General features: G+C 39.7%; 1 protein-coding gene across 1 annotated transcript in view; it reads right to left on the minus strand.

Moving 5' to 3' along the window:
- The window catches only part of betaggt-I (geranylgeranyl transferase type-1 subunit beta), a 75577-nt gene that overhangs the window by 26137 nt on the left and 27866 nt on the right, over positions 1 to 21574 (minus strand). The window contains exon 5 of the mRNA XM_083118497.1: positions 13808 to 13927. Coding sequence (XP_082974623.1) covers positions 13808 to 13927 — 120 coding nt within the window. The remainder of the gene's footprint in view (positions 1 to 13807; positions 13928 to 21574) is intronic.

Below are 21574 nucleotides of genomic sequence, written 5' to 3' on the forward strand. Positions count from 1 at the left end.
CTATTCATATTTTTTCTTATGTATAGGTGTACATGATGAATCCCCAAACAGATTTTTCCTAAGTCTTACTGTTTCCAAGATAACCCCACTTCCGGTCGCTATTTTGGATTTCCGAGCATAAGTTCTATTCATATTTTTTTTCACGTATAGGTGTACATGACGAATCCGCAAACAGATTTTTTCTAAGTCTTACCGTTTCCAAGATAAGCCCGCTTCCGGTCGCCATTTTGGATTTCCGAGCATAGGTTCTATTCATATTTTTTCTCACATATAGGTGTACATGACGAATCCGCAAACAGATTTTTCCTAAGTCTTACCGTTTCCAAGATAACCCCACTTCCGGTCGCCATTTTCGATTTCCGAGCATAGGTTCTATTCATATTTTACTTACATATAGGTGTACATGATGAATCACCAAACAGATTTTTCCTAAGTCTTACCGTTTCCAAGATAACCCCACTTCCGGTCGCCATTTTGGATTTCCGAGCATAGGTTCTATTCATATTTTTTCTCACATATAGGTGTACATGATCAATCACCAAACAGATTTTTCCTAAGTCTTACCGTTTCCAAGATAACCCCACTTCCGGTCGCCATTTTGGATTTCCGATCATAGGTTCTATTGATATTTTACTTACATATAGGCGTACGTGATGAATTCCCAAACAGATTTTTCCTAAGTCTTACCGTTTCCAAGATAATCCCACTTCCGGTCGCCATTTTGGATTTCCGAGCATAAGTTCTATTCATACTTTTTCTCACGTATAGGTGTACATGACGAATCCGCAAACAGATTTTTTCTAAGTCTTACCGTTTCCAAGATAAGCCCGCTTCCGGTCGCTATTTTCGATTTCCGAACATAGGTTAGTAGGTGGAACCGTACGTTCTGGCGACACCCTTTGACCTACTTTTTATTTTACGACGTTTTACGCACTAAACTAACCTACAATGAGAGAAAAATGGACAGAAAAAGCTCTGGCATCACTTTTTAAGCTATTTTTTACCTCCTGCAAATTTTGCTCTTATGCTAACTCGCCCTTTGACCTACTTTTGAAATGACTTACGACATCTTCCTATAAGGCTGCCTCCTCATACTGTAAGGTCCCCCTCAGTGTAATCTACTACGACCTGCTAATAGGCTTCTGCTCTCAGCGTAATCCAGATAGTAAATGTATGTTTGACCACAACCCTGATTTCTTGACCACACGACCACCAAAACATCAAAAACTCACTTTCTCTCCACGTTCCGCGCCTCAATTATTGCGCTGACGATGTTTCACGGCGCAGAAAAGCAGTGATGAGTGAAATGCACTCTCTCATCCTCTCATCCTTCGAAGGATGAATGCACCTTATCGTAATTTTCCAAGTCCCGGGGCCAAATGTTTATATATCGTGATCTTTTGTAAACCTATCTCGGGGGAACGATGTGCCACACGCGCGCTCGTGCCTCTTATTATTTCCGTATTGTGACGCAAGCAAACAAATAATAATTGTTTTTTTTTTTTTTTTAGGATTCCTGGCCCCTATAACCAGGGTGCGTGGTGCCCAACCCAAAAAAGGTTCTAACGGCTGCGGTTAGATAACCACGCCTCTGTAGATTTTCACGTGTTTTTTTTTCTCAAAGGTCCTATGGGACATCTCTGTTTGTCAAAAATTCGAGATATTAGCAATTTAACGCTGGTACATTTTTTTTTGTTCCATGACGACCTATGTTTATTTTGGTATGGGAGGACAGAGGACACCGAGACTCGACCGACACACTAAACCCAACCTCTCTATGCGTACTCTACGTCACCAAATAAGGTTAAGGGTTCCAAATAACAATAGTTAGAGTTTTGCCAATCTAGTAAAGTGGATTGGTTGAAATCTCCAAGGCGTATTTTGCATTTTTTTTTCCAAATATGAACACGTTAAAACTGAACTGTCTCGGATTTTTGAGTTTTGTATTCGCCCTGAGAAAATTCTATATAAAATAACATACCTGAAAATTATATTCACAGTAGATTGATTTTTTTTGAGTTTTGTAATCACCTCAAGAAATTCTATATAAAATAACATACCTGAAAATTGTATTCACAGTAGATTGAATTCTTGAGTTTTTGTATTCGCACACAAGAAATTCTATATAAATAACATACCTGAAATTCTATTTACAGTAGATTGAATTTTTGAGTTTTGTAATCACTCCAAGAAATTCTATATAAAATAACATACCTGAAAATTGTATCGCTATATACTAGATTTTTTTGATTTCTGTGATTTTGGAGAAAGCAATGGCATCCACCACCAGTTTCAATCGTAAAAATGATAAAACTGAATGTGTTACTTGTGGGAAGCTAATCTCAAGGAACAATTTATCTGTACACAGGGCAAGATGTAGCGAAACAGGTTCGAGAATTAATCGTTCGTTACCTTCTAAGTTTTGTGCTGGATGCGGAAAGATGATCAGCATTGCACATTTAAGTAAACACCTCAAAATTTGCAAACCATCGACCGAACAAGGAACATTGAAAAGAAAAATCGATAATTCAGAAACGGAAGCTTCCACTTCCAAGCAAATTAAATTATCTAATAAACGCAAACCAATTAGATCTGCATTCAACGACCAACTCCAGGATTTTTCAATTAAGTCAGAACCAGGCCGTGACATTCTAAGTTTCTTGGACGAAACAAAAACATCTGTACTAAATATTTTGAAAGATAAACTTGAAAACAACTCTATAAAAGTATACGTTGTTCTGTTTTCTGAATACGAGAAAGTTGATGGCACAAAGAGTATTTTTTATCATCGTACAAAAAACCAGACTCTTTATTTTGCTGACGTCGAAAATTTAGACAACTTCTATTATAAGGTTTCCAACGAGCTGGTTAAGAAACATGACGATTTCGAGGCTAAAGGGTCGGGATGGTCTCTATGTGGAAGTCCTCACACGTTAACTGTTTACGTGAACCAATTCTCGCCTCTTCGTGCATCCAGCTACGTTCCTCTTCCACCGAACATTCAACACAAGAGGGCTGTGTTAAATATACAGAACAGCGATAAAAAGTGTTTCCTTTGGTGTGTGTTGGCAGAACTTCATCCGATTCATTGGTCAAATAATCCAGAACGGGTTTATCATTACAAGCAATACGAGTCCGAGTTTGAAAGTGTAATGTCTGGCATCGAATACCCGGTGACATTGTCGGATATAACAAAGTTCGAAAATCATGCAGGAAAACGCATCGCTATTAATGTATATTCCTTCACGTCAGATAAATATCTCGTGCATCCCGTCAGGATAACCGATATCGACGATGACGATGCTCGTGTAATAAATCTCCTTCTCATTTCCAACGAGGATGTTCATCACTACACGCTAATTCGTTCAATGTCTCGATTACTAGGAAGCCAAACAACCAAGCATGAACATTGCATCGAAGTTTGCCCAAGGTGTTTGACCACGTTCGACGATCGTGACCGACGTGATCATCAAAATCTTCATAGTCGTCAAATTGCTATCGATAAACTTGCCGAACATAAAATTTATTGCGGCAACAACAGACCGGCTAGAATGATGATGCCCGAAACGAACGAAGTCGAAGAATTCAAAATGCACAAAGCATTGTCGGAACATCCCGCAATCATCGTCGCAGATTTCGAGGCGTTCCTCAAACCACTCTCCTACTGCGAACCGGATCCTGAAATTTCCTCCACAACGCCGTACCAGCTTCATCAACCTAATAGTTTCGGCTATGTTGTTGTGCGACGTGATAAAATAAATGAAGCATATATATACCGCGGGCCAAATGTAATCGAACACTTCCTGGAAAAAATGGTGGAGGAGGTTGAGGTAATTGGTAGCGTACTGCTTACATCAAAACCGATGGCACCTTTAACTGAAAATGAACTTCAAAATTACAATTCCACTGAGGTGTGTCCGGTATGTGATCAAAGTTTCACTGATGAGAACAAAAAAATATTCCACCACGATCATTTCAGCGGAAACTACATAGGTGGAATTTGCAACACGTGCAATCTTAAAATCCAGAAACCTAAATTCATCCCCATATTTTTTCACAACGGAAGCGGATATGATTTTCACCACCTGGTGAGACATCTTGGCTACGATCCGAAATGTATAGGTGTCTTGGCCGAGAATGAAGAACGCTACATTAGTCTCAGCAAGCAAGTGTCGATTCCGGGAACGAAAAATACAATCGAGATGCGCTTCCTGGATTCGTATAGATTTCTCTCTGCAAGTCTGGATGCTTTAGCGAACAAACTCACCGACGATCAATTTAAAATAACTAGAGCTAGTTTTCCCAACGTAGACATAGAACTCGTTAGACGTAAAGGGGTTTATCCTTACGAATACGTTAGTGATGGTTCTAAATTTAACGACGACGCTCTTCCACTTCCAAGAGAATTTTACAGCAGACTCAGAGAGAAAGGAATCACGGACGAAGAATACCAACACGCGCAACTCATGTGGGAGAAATTAGAATGTAGGACACTCGGAGACTACCACGACGCATACTTAAAATTAGACGTGACGATACTCGCGGATGTTTTTCAAGCGTTCAGGAAAACGGCAACGAATATTTATAAATTAGATCCAGCGTATTTCTACAGTCTACCGGGATTAGCGTGGTCGGCAATGTTATTCCAGACAAAGGTCAAGCTGGAACTGATATCGGACGTTGACATGTTGCTATTTATCGAAAGAGGGATACGAGGTGGAATGGTGCAATGCGTACAGAGACATGCAAAAGCTAATAACGTACACATGAAAGAAGATTACGATTCAAATCGAGCATCGAATTACATCTTCTACGCCGACGTTAATAATCTCTACGGACATGCAATGGTTCAGAAACTTCCTTACGGGGGATTCGAATGGTTAGATACCACTTCGATAGACATTATTCATTTCGACGATAGCGAGTGTGGTTTCTTCACAGAGGTAGATCTCCAATTCTCCGACCACCTGCACGACACGTTTTCGGATTTGCCTCCGACTCCCGAAATCAAATGTCCACCCGACTCGGTTCAAGACAAGCTTTTGTTAACATTGGACCCTAAACGGAGATACGTCGTCCACTACAAGAATCTCCGGTTTTTGATTGGGAAGGGTGTTCAGATAGTAAATGTTAGAAGAATACTAAAGTTTAAACATTCCACGTGGTTAAGACCTTACATAGAAACTAACACACAACATAGAACAGCTGCCACTTCCGATTTAGACAAGGACTTCTTTAAATTAATGAACAATGCGGTGTACGGAAAGACCATGGAGAATGTTAGAAAGCACGTAGACGTGAAATTAATTTCCGATAAGAATAAATGTCAGAAGTGGATAGCCGATCCTAGATTCAAGTCGAGAAAAATTTACAACGAGAATTTGGCACTTTTCAATCTAGATATAAAATTGATGAAATTCAGAAAACCAATTTACGTTGGCGCAACGGTTCTCGACTTGTCGAAACTTTACATGTTCGAATTTCATTATGACGTGATGAAACCCTTCTACAATGATAAGATATCACTTTTGTACACGGACACCGACAGCTTTATTTACAGCATACAAACACCTAACCTATACGAAGACATAAAAAATCCTTCCATGCTTGAGTATTTCGATACTTCTGCGTATCCTCAACCCAACAGATTTGGAATTCCTTCCCTCAACAAAAAAGTACTAGGTAAACTGAAAGATGAATGTAACGGTGATATTATTGTCGAGTTCGCGGGTTTGCGTTCGAAGATGTATGCCATGAGAACAGAGAGTAGCGTCACGAAGAAAGCAAAAGGTGTGGGCAAAAATACGGTGGAGAACAAACTCACCTTCCACGATTACATCGATTGCCTTTACTCACAATCGACGATACTAAGTATAGAACAAAGAATCCAAAGCGTAGACCACGTGATTACAACAAACAAAGTTAGGAAAGTAGCATTAGATCCGAATGACGATAAAAGATGTATTTTGTCTTGTGGAATCCACGTTGCCTTGGGGACACTATCGTTTAGAAATTAGTAAAAATTGTAGGCAATGCAATTGAAAAAAAAATGAACTTAAATAACTATAACTAAAATAAAAAAAACTTTAACTGTCTCAAATTATCACATACACAATAAAGAACTAGCAAGGACAATGAATCTCTTTGGTTTCCGAAAGCAAACAATGGAGACTGTACACCGCAAGGCAGATCATGAATTTCTACCTTCCATGTTATCTAAACTCAACGGCCTGTTGATCAATCAATTTTCGGAACGCTGCTCTTCTTGCTGGAACAGTGACGATTTCGGATTCGCGACGATCGACATGACGAGGAAACCCAACGACGATAAATACAGAAACGAAATCAACGACTTTCTAAACGTTGCAACGTTGTGAGAAATATCACCGTTACATTCATCTTTCAGTTTACCTAGTACTTTTTTGTTGAGGGAAGGAATTCCAAATCTGTTGGGTTGAGGATACGCAGAAGTATCGAAATACTCAAGCATGGAAGGATTTTTTATGTCTTCGTATAGGTTAGGTGTTTGTATGCTGTAAATAAAGCTGTCGGTGTCCGTGTACAAAAGTGATATCTTATCATTGTAGAAGGGTTTCATCACGTCATAATGAAATTCGAACATGTAAAGTTTCGACAAGTCGAGAACCGTTGCGCCAACGTAAATTGGTTTTCTGAATTTCATCAATTTTATATCTAGATTGAAAAGTGCCAAATTCTCGTTGTAAATTTTCTCGACTTGAATCTAGGATCGGCTATCCACTTCCGACATTTATTCTTATCGGAAATTAATTTCACGTCTACGTGCTTTCTAACATTCTCCATGGTCTTTCGGTACACCGCATTGTTCATTCATTTAAAGAAGTCCTTGTCTAAATCGGAAGTGGCAGCTGTTCTATGTTGTGTGTTAGTTTCTATGTAAGGTCTTAACCACGTGGAATGTTTAAACTTTAGTATTCTTCTAACATTTACTATCTGAACACCCTTCCCAATCAAAAACCGGAGATTCTTGTAGTGGACGACGTATCTCCGTTTAGGGTCCAATGTTAACAAAAGCTTGTCTTGAAACGAGTCGGGTGGACATTTGATTTCGGGAGTCGGAGGCAAATCCGAAAACGTGTCGTGCAGGTGGTCGGAGAACTGGAGATCTACCTCTGTGAAGAAACCACACTCGCTATCGTCGAAATGAATAATGTCTATCGAAGTGGTATCTAACCATTCGAATCCCCCGTAAGGAAGTTTCTGAACCATGGCATGTCCGTAGAGATTATTAACGTCGGCGTAGAAGATGTAATTCGATGCTCGATTTGAATCGTAATCTTCTTTCATGTGTACGTTATTAGCTTTTGCATGTCTCTGTACGCATTGCACCATTCTACCTCGTATCCCTCTTTCGATAAATAGCAACATGTCAACGTCCGATATCAGTTCCAGCTTGACCTTTGTCTGGAGTAACATTGCCGACCACGCTAATCCCGGTAGACTGTAGAAATACGCTGGATCTAATTTATAAATATTCGTTGCCGTTTTCCTGAACGCTTGAAAAACATCCGCGAGTATCGTCACGTCTAATTTTAAGTATGCGTCGTGGTAGTCTCCGAGTGTCCTACATTCTAATTTCTCCCACATGAGTTGCGCGTGTTGGTATTCTTCGTCCGTGATTCCTTTCTCTCCGAGTCTGCTGTAAAATTCTCTTGGAAGTGGAAGAGCGTTGTCGTTAAATTTAGAACCATCACTAACGTATTCGTAAGGATAAACCCCTTTACGTCTAACGAGTTCTATGTCTACGTTGGGAAAACTAGCTCTAGTTATTTTAAATTGATCGTCGGTGAGTTTGTTCGCTAAAGCATCCAGACTTGCAGAGAGAAATCTATACGAATCCAGGAAGTGCATCTCGATTGTATTTTTCGTTCCCGGAATCGACACTTGCTTGCTGAGACTAATGTAGCGTTCTTCATTCTCGGCCAAGACACCTATACGTTTCGGATCGTAGCCAAGATGTCTCACCAGGTGGTGAAAATCATATCCGCTTCCGTTGTGAAAAAATATGGGGATGAATTTAGGTTTCTGGATTTTAAGATTGCACGTGTTGCAAATTCCACCTATGTAGTTTCCGCTGAAATGATCGTGGTGGAATATTTTTTTGTTCTCATCAGTGAAACTTTGATCACATACCGGACACACCTCAGTGGAATTGTAATTTTGAAGTTCATTTTCAGTTAAAGGTGCCATCGGTTTTGATGTAAGCAGTACGCTACCAATTACCTCAACAGCCTCCACCATTTTTTCCAGGAAGTGTTCGATTACATTTGGCCCGCGGTATATATATGCTTCATTTATTTTATCACGTCGCACAACAACATAGCCGAAACTATTAGGTTGATGAAGCTGGTACGGCGTTGTGGAGGAAATTTCAGGATCCGGTTCGCAGTAGGAGAGTGGTTTGAGGAACGCCTCGAAATCTGCGACGATGATTGCGGGATGTTCCGACAATGCTTTGTGCATTTTGAATTCTTCGACTTCGTTCGTTTCGGGCATCATCATTCTAGCCGGTCTGTTGTTGCCGCAATAAATTTTATGTTCGGCAAGTTTATCGATAGCAATTTGACGACTATGAAGATTTTGATGATCACGTCGGTCACGATCGTCGAACGTGGTCAAACACCTTGGGCAAACTTCGATGCAATGTTCATGCTTGGTTGTTTGGCTTCCTAGTAATCGAGACATTGAACGAATTAGCGTGTAGTGATGAACATCCTCGTTGGAAATGAGAAGGAGATTTATTACACGAGCATCGTCATCGTCGATATCGGTTATCCTGACGGGATGCACGAGATATTTATCTGACGTGAAGGAATATACATTAATAGCGATGCGTTTTCCTGCATGATTTTCGAACTTTGTTATATCCGACAATGTCACCGGGTATTCGATGCCAGACATTACACTTTCAAACTCGGACTCGTATTGCTTGTAATGATAAACCCGTTCTGGATTATTTGACCAATGAATCGGATGAAGTTCTGCCAACACACACCAAAGGAAACACTTTTTATCGCTGTTCTGTATATTTAACACAGCCCTCTTGTGTTGAATGTTCGGTGGAAGAGGAACGTAGCTGGATGCACGAAGAGGCGAGAATTGGTTCACGTAAACAGTTAACGTGTGAGGACTTCCACATAGAGACCATCCCGACCCTTTAGCCTCGAAATCGTCATGTTTCTTAACCAGCTCGTTGGAAACCTTATAATAGAAGTTGTCTAAATTTTCGACGTCAGCAAAATAAAGAGTCTGGTTTTTTGTACGATGATAAAAAATACTCGTTGTGCCATCAACTTTCTCGTATTCAGAAAACAGAACAACGTATACTTTTATAGAGTTGTTTTCAAGTTTATCTTTCAAAATATTTAGTACAGATGTTTTTGTTTCGTCCAAGAAACTTAGAATGTCACGGCCTGGTTCTGACTTAATTGAAAAATCCTGGAGTTGGTCGTTGAATGCAGATCTAATTGGTTTGCGTTTATTAGATAATTTAATTTGCTTGGAAGTGGAAGCTTCCGTTTCTGAATTATCGATTTTTCTTTTCAATGTTCCTTGTTCGGTCGATGGTTTGCAAATTTTGAGGTGTTTACTTAAATGTGCTGATCATCTTTCCGCATCGAGCACAAGACTTAGAAGGTAACGAACGATTAATTCTCGAACCTGTTTCGCTACATCTTGCCCTGTGTACAGATAAATTGTTCCTTGAGATTAGCTTCCCACAAGTAACACATTCAGTTTTATCATTTTTACGATTGAAACTGGTGGTGGATGCCATTATGCTTTCTCCAAAATCACAGAAATAAAAAAGTCTAGTGTATAGCGATACAATTTTCAGGTATGTTATTTTATATAGAATTTCTTGGGAGTGATTACAAAACACAAAAATTCAATCTACTGTAAATAGAATTTCAGGTATGTTATTTATATAGAATTTCTTGTTGCGAATACAAAAACTCAAGAATTCAATCTACTGTGAATACAATTTTCAGGTATGTTATTTTATATAGAATTTCTTGAGGTGATTACAAAACTCAAAAAAAATCAATCTACTGTGAATATAACTTTCAGGTATGTTATTTTATATAGAATTTTCTCAGGGCGAATACAAAACTCAAAAATCCGAGACAGTTCAGTTTTAACGTGTTCATATTTGGAAAAAAAAAATGCAAAATACGCCTTGGAGATTTCAACCAATCCACTTTACTAGATTGGGGAAACTCTAGCTGGCGAGGTTATATAACAATTATTATTTTGTTTGTTTGCTTGCGTCACAATACAGAAATAATGAGAGGCACGCGCGCGCGTGTGTGGCACATCGTTCCCACGAGAGGTTTACAAAGGTCACGATATATAAACATTGGTCCCGGACTTGGAAAATTACGATAAGGTGCATTCATCCTTTCAGGGATGAGAGGATGAGAGAGTGCATTTCACTCATCACTGCTTTTCTACGCTGTGAAACATCGTCAGCGCAATAAATGAGGCACGGAACGTGGAGAGAAAGTGAGTTTTTGAGGTTTTGGTGGTCGTGGGGTCAAGAAATCAGAGTTGGCGTCAAAGGTACATTTGTGACACTACTACGTGGTAGATTACACTGAGGGGGACCTTACAGTATGAGGAGGCAGCCTTATAGGAAAATGTCGTAAGTCATTTCAAAAGTAGGTCAAAGGACGAGTTAGCATAAGAGCAAAATTTGCAGGAGGTAAAAAATAGCTTAAAAAGTGATGCCAGAGCTTTTTCTCTCCATTTTTCTCTCATTGTAGGTTAGTTTAGTGCGTAAAACGTCGTAAAATAAAAAGTAGGTCAAAGGATGTCGCCAGAACGTACGGTTCCACCTACTGGAAACAGTAAGACTTAGGAAAAATCTGTTTGCGGATTCGTCATGTACACCTATACGTGAGAAAAAGTATGAATAGAACCTATGTTCGGAAATCCAAAATGGCGACCGGAAGTGAGGTTATCTTGGAAACGGAAAAACTTAGGAAAAATCTGTTTGCGGATTCATCATGTACACCTATATGTGAGTAAAATATGAATAGAACCTATGCTCGGAAATCCAAAATAGCGACCGGAAGTGGGGTTATCTTGGAAACGGTAAGACTTAGGAAAAATCTGTTTGGTGATTCATCATGTACACCTATACGTGAGAAAAAGTATGAATAGAACCTATGCTCGGAAATCCAAAATGGCGACCGGAAGTGGGATTATCTTGAAAACTGTAAGACTTAGGAAAAATCTGTTTGGGGATTCATCATGTACACCTATATGTAAGTAAAATATGAATTGAACCAATAGTGTCCGGAATTCATGCGGGTTTGGACGTGACAACGCAGTTCAATAACATAGGTTAGACCAAGAAAAAAACCTTGGTGATTTTATTTCGAGTAAGGTGTTGGCAACACTGCGAGAAAATAAGGCTTGTGTCTTACAAGAGCAAACCATTAAGTCGAGCCTCACCGAGCCTCACTTCGAGCCTCACTTTTGGTTGCAGAACTGTCTTTATGGTCCTACTCTAAAGTAGGTCAAAGCACGTAGAGGCTCTCGTGTAGTTTAGCACGAAAAAAAAATGAATAGGTTAAGTTATATCACGTAAGATCGTGGCATTCGTACCAAGTACGAGTGGGAAAAAAATTAGATGCGGTGAAAATTGCACTGAAAAGTCGTCAAACGCTATAAAATCAACAAAAAAATCGTCAAAATATGCTACCACTGAGGTTAAATCCATAAAAAAAAAAGGGTTCGTACCAAGTACGGCGTAGAAACGCTCAATATACACTACTATGATATATTTGCACATCGTGGCATGTTTGAAAATCACACAAGTGAAAAGTACCCATGTAGAGAGGCTCCCGTTTGCTAAATGTTCAAGTGCATTCTGGACTACTGTGCAATGTTCCTCCACCAGGAATGAAACCCAGAACCTTATTATTACAATAAGGGTTGTGTTTTTTGGCCATGTAACTTTCCTGTTGAGTGTGCCTTTATGGCCACAACATTTATCAAGGCTGTGATAATTTCATAGTTTTTACATTGCTCTTACAGATACGAAGATCACATCTTTAAACCTCCGGTGGGCGCATCATTTTTTTTTCTTTTTTAACATGAAGGGGCACATGGCAGACTTTTTTACCCCAGCCGGTTATCGTTAAAAAAATGCTGTTTTATATTTACATTTGAAGGGATTAGGTGTAAAACATGGTGACATTTTGGTTATTTCTGAGTTTATTAAGAAAAAAAAGGTTATTAGAAGCTATAATGTAGATAAATTGTTTCCATGTTGGGTTTACCAATTTCACAAAGCTTCACTGAGTCCAATGCAAATTGTATGATAAGGCAATTTCACTCGAAAATTGAAAATTGAAGAATGGCACATTTTACCTTGTAACTCAAAAATTACCAAAATGTCACTTACCATGTTTTACACCCGAGCCCTTCAACTGAATACCTTTATTTAGACATGTTTTTGCATTCTTTATTTGTGTCTTTGAATATACAAATGTTTATTTTTTTATTTATTAATTTTCACTCATACAACGATAAGCTGTTGTTCTTACATAATATATAGGTATCTTAGATTTTAAACATATTTATGATATTTATTTTCGCTTTTAAAATAATAATGTTCTTGCATACTTTGTGTGTTTTGAGTTTACAAATGTCATCATCATCCTTCCCCCTTTCCTGTCTCTGGCTGGGTCGGCATAGAAGTCAAGCCTCTCCATTTTTTCCTGGTCTTCTGCCACTCTTATCTTTCCATGATATTCCAATCCTGTCCTCTTCTCCTAACACTCTCCGCTATCTGCTCTTTCCACAGACATCTTGGTCTCCCTCTTGTGCATTGTAAGCTCTTACTGGTATTTTTTCTGCATTCATCCTCTTCATGTGTCCGAACTATCTCACCTGAGCTTGATCTATCCTGTCCTGAAGCTTCACCAATCCCGCTGTCTGTCAGATCTCTTCTCCTTATTCTATCCCTTCTAGTCTTTCCCAATATAGTTCTTAAAAATTTCATCTCCACTGCCTGCATCTTTCTTTTGTCTCTCTCTGTCATTGTCCAAGTATGTGTATCTGTCATTGTCCAAATGTGTATTTTTTATTTATTTGCACACATACAATAAGTTGTTGTTGTTACATAATGCACTTGTATCTTTTAGTTCACACATTTTTATTTCATTTATTTATTTCCTCTTTTACAATAATACAGTTCTTACATACTTTGTTTGTGTCTGAGTTTACAAATGTTTATCTAAATGAATTTTTATTTGTTTTCTCTCATACAATAATAGGTTGTTGTTTATTGGATAAATGGCATAATGAATAGGTAGAAATATTAAATAAAAATCAAACTTCATTGCTATAATAGTAATTGTAAAAGCAACCAAAAAAGTAATAATGAAAATAAAAATTTAACTTACATGAGAAGGAAAACTCAGTTATCCCAAGAATGCAAACAAATGGAAGCATGCCTCTGGTATGTAGACAGAAGAACACCGGCTTCCTTCGTCGGTAGCAGAAACTCCAATGGAAGAATTAGCAGAGCGGACAGCATGGTGGCACCACAAAAAAACATGGCTGTGGGGTAACAAAGTCCCCCAACCTGCCTGCCAGAGGGTTAAGAGCCAAGGCATTTCTTATTGATCTGCTGACTCAAATTTTATTTCTGTTGTTGTTAAGAAGGGTTTATGCTCCTGTATCCATAAGCATCCTACTAGTGAGATGTCTAATAATAAATACCTGATATGGTGTATTATTAACATAAGTGCCTTACCTGCTTTTCAGACAGTCTTGTTTGTAATTGACCCATTAGATGCAAGGATGCTACTGCACAGAAAGTTGTTCCACCATGAGATTCAAGGCCAGGACCCTGTGCTATCCCAAAATCATAAGACTGCAAAATAAATACGAACGCATAGTAATTATATAAATTCTCTACCGTATGTCTTTTACAAATTACAGAAATCTACCAAATGGCTTTCCACTGGGTAACAAGTAGAAGAGAAGTGAGAGCAATACTGACATCCGTATCGGTTAGAATTCAATCACAGATTCTTTTCCGAAATCCACAAAAGTGGAGTCTAAATATATTGGAAATTTCATTATTTTTATAACATTATGGGAAGAAATGGATTTTGTGATTAAATGATTATCTCATGTGTAATTACAGCATAACTCTGGTATATAGTAATGGTATAGTTCCATCGACAAATTTATAGGCCCATATTGATTGATTGATTTGGTTTATTTTACTACACTTTTCTGCCACTTTTGGATAATCACAAAGGTGAGGATCTGTGATGATATGATGAAATTGTGAAGAGACACTCGCAAAGAAAGTCCATGCCTAGGCCAGGATTTGAATCTGGGACCTTTGGCATCGTAGCATGACGTGCTAACCATTCTGACATAGAGGTTGGTTATAGGCCTACATTAAAATTCATAAACATCCTGAACTACTCTGGACTGTTACAATTTTCAAATGTTGGTATTGGGAGTCAGTCAGAAGTGTTATTGACCGAGTACCAGTATTATCATGTTACCCAAAGAAAAAGAAAGATGTGAGGGTTTTTTCCGTAATCTTTCTTATTTTCTTTTTGTATGTACATATTTGTTGCATTGTACAGCTTCTTTCTTCTAATTTACAGCAAGAAAGTTAACATGCAAAGTTTCAGAACACACAACAACTTCACAATACCGGAAATTAAAAAATTGAACAAAAATAAAGTTATACAATGAATCTAGTCAATAATGACAGGTTAACAGTTGGGCTGAAAAGTTCGTAGGCTGACTCATAGATGGCGTTACTAGAATTAAATCCATGTGATTTTTACTTAGTACTAACCTTCAAAAGATACGTGTATAAATTTCACAGCTGCCGGATAATTAGTTCGTGAGATATAGCATTGTGAGTGAAGCAGCTTTTGTTATTGTGAAAAAATGGATAAAAAAGAATTTCATGTGTTAATAAAGCATTGCTTTTTGGAGAAAAAAAAATACTGTTGAAGCCAAGGCTTGGCTTGATATACATTATTCGGACTCTGCACCAGGAAAATCAACCGTTGAGAAGTGGTTTGCTAAATTTAAAATGAGCATCGAAGACGATGCACGCAGTGGACGCCCCAAAGAGGCTGTTACCGACGAAAACATCAAAAAAGTCCAAAAAACAATTTTAAATGATCGTAAAGTGAAGTTGATCGAGATAGCTGAGACTTTAAAAATATCAAAGGAACGTGTTGGACATATTGTGCATGAATATTTGAACATGCGAAAGCTGTGTGCAAAATGGGTGCCGCGCGTGCTCACAATCGTATCATGCCGAAGGCATGACTCGAATCCGGGACCCCGGGCACCATAGTCCGATAGTCTAATCATTTCATAAAAAGGGCCCGAGTATGAAAGAAGCTGGAAAGAGCTTCTTTCAAGCAAACGCCACCTGCGATCTTCAGCGGATGTAAAAATCCGCTGATACGAATTCTTCCGGAATCGCAGGAAGATACTGCAAACACAGCTTTACGCTGAAAGCACCGTTATTGAGAGACGCGTCCTCTCAACTGCCGAAGTTCGAATTTCGTTTAAATAGCTCGAGAGAATATTTCTCGCCCCAGTTGGTATCTGAAATCTATCGCGTGCACACTCGGTGCCTCGGAATTATACAAGTTGTTGAATTAAGGAAGTTATGGCGTGAATAGTTGTTACCGAACATTACAAAAGGAGTTACAACGAGGACTAGTACGCTATCGGAAAGGAGTTTTATTTCAGGAGAGTTTCATCAACGAACCAGCGAGTCGATCGTCACTTCGAGATCTACAGGTAACGAGAACAAGAACGAAAAATTCGCTCAAGACGAGTTACAAATGAAACGTTGCCAGTAGCTTTAGGACTTCGGACCTCGCATGCACCTGGGAAAATCACGTTCCGCCGAGGAATTCAGAAAAGACAGAACTCAAATTACTTTGCCAGAGCCGAGAATCCTGCACGACGACCTGTATTCTGTACCCTCCTATGTAAGGTTCCATAATAATTGTTAGCCGCAAACAAGGGCACAATTTTCTATCCGTTCACTTTCTTAGAACAGAGTTTTTTTATTAACTTACATAAAAATTCATGGAAGCGGATATTCCATTTCCGTTTTTAAAATTTCGTTTCGATGAATGGTGCTTTACTTCGAACATTACATTCTAACGTTTACGTCAGCCTATCGATGTAACCCATTGACATTTGAACACTGTTTATTCACTTGATAAGTGACACTTTTTTAAGGGTTATTAATAAAAAAGGTACGGGGTCCTACAGTGCTCAGCCATTTTCCTTCCGAGTTTTATTGCGTTAATTCCAGGGAATTGGCGTTTGGGTTAATCTTTTCAGCGGCATTCAGAAAACGGTTACCTTCGCTAACCACGACGATAATATCCGCCTTTCAGCGGTACAGTTTCAATTATGTTTCAGTTATTTATAACTTCCACACTCCCTTCTCGTGGCAAGCAGCCAATCATTTTCCTTATTTTAATTCTCGGCACATTTAATTTAATACCTGTAATTCATATATTACGCTTATGCTTTCAATTCAGCCACAATAAATTCTCGCGTTTTAGAACAACGTTACAGAAATTTATTCCCTAATAATTTTTTTTCAGGGGGATCATCTGATGAACATTAATTACATTTTCTTTCGTTTATTGCGTACGCTCGCCCGTACTAGGACCTACAATCGGTTACATTCTCGAAATAAATCGTCGCTTGAACCGATACCTTTGCCTAATCGTAACGCAATCTTATTACCATACCATTCACGCTGTCGTGAAGGAACATATGCAATACCTTATTGCCCTTGTGTTTTTTATTCATTTTCGAACCACACTTTTATTCGTATTTATGCCATCTTTGTTTTTTTGTCAATTTATTACCCCTTGTACAGTAAAGTAATTACTTTGCTCCCTCCAATGCTGTCAACGTTGACCTCAGAGGACGGGACATTTCATTTGTCTCATGATCGTCACCACCTGCGAGAAAATAACGTCCTTTATCAATTTATTATTTTTATTATTATTACTATTATCGTTCTCGCCACGGTAACACGTCCCCATCTTAACGAATAACCTTTGGGCTAGTGCTTTGCTTTTGCAATTGCATATTTTAAAGAATAACTTTTAAACTTAACCCCCCCATATACCTTGTGTTTTATTGCAATTTTTTTTCACATTTTCTATATTTTCGCTCCAATCGCGACATTTTGGATATATTCAAGAAGCAACGTTTCAGTTTGCACCCCTACCTTTTTTTTTTAAACGATCTGGTCTGGTTTTCCTGTTCATTTATCAGCTGCCCCTTACCCTACCTTTTCGCACCGTTCGTCTCAGCCCAGCACGGACTGTTGCTGCAGTTTGAGGCAGAGATCACAACAGATGCATCCAGCATCCCCAGGAATCATCATGTTCCGGATCAACATCTTCCAGAAGTTCATCCCCTCCAGGACAAAAGTGCGCCCCCTCCCTACTGCAACTACCATTCTTGCGACGCGTGATCACCAGACGTTGTTCGAGTGCAGCAGTACACTCCACCCCCCAGACTTTTCATCTTTGTGATCAGCACCTTTCAGAAGTGCATCATCCCCCCCTGGACTTTTCATCTTCGTGATCATCACGTTCTTGAGACGCAAGCACCCGTTATTCTTGCGACCCGCGATCACCATAAGTGGTTCGTCTACAGCAGTGCGCCCCAACCCCCAACGACTCATAATAATTAGTGATCAGCGCCTTATAGAAGTCATCAGTGTTGATGGACAGCTATCACCAGCTCCCCCTTCAGAATTCATCAGTTTGGAGAGCAGAGTTCCTCCGACCCCCCGTCAGCTTTTATCACGGGGATGACCATTACTTACCAGATCCCCCCCCCCCCCCCCGAGTCATCAGTTTCGTGACCAGCAACGCCCCAGTGCCCTCGTCACACTTCAGTGATTCACGTTGCATCCGCCGTCCATTCGCCATTCTAGGATTTTCAAGACGACCCCCTCCCCCTCGTCGAGTCTTCACTATTTGGCGCCAGTACCCCATCTCCGCACCTCATCTCACCTCCAAGTGCGTCGTCCAGTGCTCACCCTTAACCCCCAGGAAAGCACCCAGTCTGCAGTCGACAGTGTCACCCCCCCCCCCCCCCCCAATGTTCGTGGGTTCCACACCGGTTCCAGGCTTGCCCAACATACATCGCGCGTGTCGTGTGTTTGGGTCCAATCACCGTAATACGTGAAAATGGACGCTCTACCAGTGCCGTTTTCGCGTGTCTATTCCTTCTGACTCCCACTGTTCGCGAGTCAGAACTTTTTCCCTCGCACAAACTGCCAGTGTGTTCTCCTTCGTCCAGGAATAGCCTTTCGGTGACGTTTTTCGGACTCATTGGATAAACTTGTTTCCAGTTTCCGGTATATCTCATCTGTGCGTGTGTCGCGTCGTGTATACAAATGCGTGTGTCCGCGTCGATTCGTGTGCTCCGTGTATTCCTGGTTCGACTCTCGTCGTCGGATCTTCAAGAACATTTCGCCGATCTCCGTTAGCAATGAACGCTCGCCATCAAGAACGCTACCTAAGTGTCTTTTTTTCTGTTTCCCTCTGACTATATGGCAAAAACACAAACTCGAAGTGTAACATTGGGAATCAGTTTTTTTTTCAGACCGGCAGAAAGACTTAAATTATTTTCGACCTAAATTTCTGCCACTACAGTTATTATCTTCTTTTTCTCAAATTATGTGTATTAATTAAACAGACAATAGTTTGGGGGCGGAACGCCCCATGTATATATATCATATCGCAATTTGGAAGTTTGTACTTGTGAACCCTTCAGGTTGATCCTGCTGTATATATTGCATGGCAATTTTTTTTTTCTTGGGTGCTGCTTCCCAAGTTTTTTTTTAATAACTTATTTAAACATTTGAAAGTGTATAAACATACTCCGCGTTTCCTGACCTATATGCAATGGAACTGACCTTGCCCAGGAAGCAAAGATACATTTTCTTCTCTCTTCTGTGTGCTACAGTGGTTTGCGTGTGCTCCGTGTATACAGTTATAAACACCGCTACGGTGACACCATGAGAAATGGCGAGTCAGCATCAGCTGAACCCGCGTAGTACGCGTGCCATCAATGTTGTTTATAATCCAGCATGTTAAGATTTAAGTGCATGATTTTTGGTTGTGTGTAAAATTTATTTTTCCTTACACCTACCCTTGTATAATAGTAATTTTTTGGGTTGGTGTAAATAAATTATCTTCTAGAGTTGACTGGTATGGCCGGGCTCGCGTTACAAAAAATTAACTTCCCTGCGTGAACCTAATTTTTTGCCCCAGGCAGGTGTGTCGTATCATGCCGAAGGCATGACTCGAATCCGGGACCCCGGGCACCATAGTCCGATAGTCTAATCATTTCATAAAAAGGGCCCGAGTATGAAAGAAGCTGGAAAGAGCTTCTTTCAAGCAAACGCCACCTGCGATCTTCAACGGATGTAAAAATCCGCTGATACGAATTCTTCCGGAATCGCAGGAAGATACTGCAAACACAGCTTTACGCTGAAAGCACCGTTATTGAGAGACGCGTCCTCTCAACTGCCGAAGTTCGAATTTCGTTTAAATAGCTCGAGAGAATATTTCTCGCCCCAGTTGGTATCTGAAATCTATCGCGTGCACACTCGGTGCCTCGGAATTATACAAGTTGTTGAATTAAGGAAGTTATGGCGTGAATAGTTGTTACCGAACATTACAAAAGGAGTTACAACGAGGACTAGTACGCTATCGGAAAGGAGTTTTATTTCAGGAGAGTTTCATCAACGAACCAGCGAGTCGATCGTCACTTCGAGATCTACAGGTAACGAGAACAAGAACGAAAAATTCGCTCAAGACGAGTTACAAATGAAACGTCGCCAGTAGCTTTAGGACTTCGGACCTCGCATGCACCTGGGAAAATCACGTTCCGCCGAGGAATTCAGAAAAGACAGAACTCAAATTACTTTGCCAGAGCCGAGAATCCTGCACGACGACCTGTATTCTGTACCCTCCTATGTAAGGTTCCATAATAATTGTTAGCCGCAAACAAGGGCACAATTTTCTATCCGTTCACTTTCTTAGAACAGAGTTTTTTTATTAACTTACATAAAAATTCATGGAAGCGGATATTCCATTTCCGTTTTTAAAATTTCGTTTCGATGAATGGTGCTTTACTTCGAACATTACATTCTAACGTTTACGTCAGCCTATCGATGTAACCCATTGACATTTGAACACTGTTTATTCACTTGATAAGTGACACTTTTTTAAGGGTTATTAATAAAAAAGGTACGGGGTCCTACAGTGCTCAGCCATTTTCCTTCCGAGTTTTATTGCGTTAATTCCAGGGAATTGGCGTTTGGGTTAATCTTTTCAGCGGCATTCAGAAAACGGTTACCTTCGCTAACCACGACGATAATATCCGCCTTTCAGCGGTACAGTTTCAATTATGTTTCAGTTATTTATAACTTCCACACTCCCTTCTCGTGGCAAGCAGCCAATCATTTTCCTTATTTTAATTCTCGGCACATTTAATTTAATACCTGTAATTCATATATTACGCTTATGCTTTCAATTCAGCCACAATAAATTCTCGCGTTTTAGAACAACGTTACAGAAATTTATTCCCTAATAATTTTTTTTCAGGGGGATCATCTGATGAACATTAATTACATTTTCTTTCGTTTATTGCGTACGCTCGCCCGTACTAGGACCTACAATCGGTTACATTCTCGAAATAAATCGTCGCTTGAACCGATACCTTTGCCTAATCGTAACGCAATCTTATTACCATACCATTCACGCTGTCGTGAAGGAACATATGCAATACCTTATTGCCCTTGTGTTTTTTATTCATTTTCGAACCACACTTTTATTCGTATTTATGCCATCTTTGTTTTTTTGTCAATTTATTACCCCTTGTACAGTAAAGTAATTACTTTGCTCCCTCCAATGCTGTCAACGTTGACCTCAGAGGACGGGACATTTCATTTGTCTCATGATCGTCACCACCTGCGAGAAAATAACGTCCTTTATCAATTTATTATTTTTATTATTATTACTATTATCGTTCTCGCCACGGTAACACGTCCCCATCTTAACGAATAACCTTTTGGGCTAGTGCTTTGCTTTTGCAATTGCATATTTTAAAGAATAACTTTTAAACTTAACCCCCCCATATACCTTGTGTTTTATTGCAATTTTTTTTCACATTTTCTATATTTTCGCTCCAATCGCGACATTTTGGATATATTCAAGAAGCAACGTTTCAGTTTGCACCCTACCTTTTTTTTTTAAACGATCTGGTCTGGTTTTCCTGTTCATTTTTCAGCTGCCCCTTACCCTACCTTTTCGCACCGTTCGTCTCAGCCCAGCACGGACTGTTGCTGCAGTTTGAGGCAGAGATCACAACAGATGCATCCAGCATCCCCAGGAATCATCATGTTCCGGATCAACATCTTCCAGAAGTTCATCCCCTCCAGGACAAAAGTGCGCCCCCTCCCTACTGCAAC

Source organism: Lepisma saccharinum, chromosome 3 (genome assembly GCF_977018435.1).
Source record: "Lepisma saccharinum chromosome 3, izLepSacc3.1, whole genome shotgun sequence".
NCBI classification, from domain to species: domain Eukaryota; kingdom Metazoa; phylum Arthropoda; class Insecta; order Zygentoma; family Lepismatidae; genus Lepisma; species Lepisma saccharinum.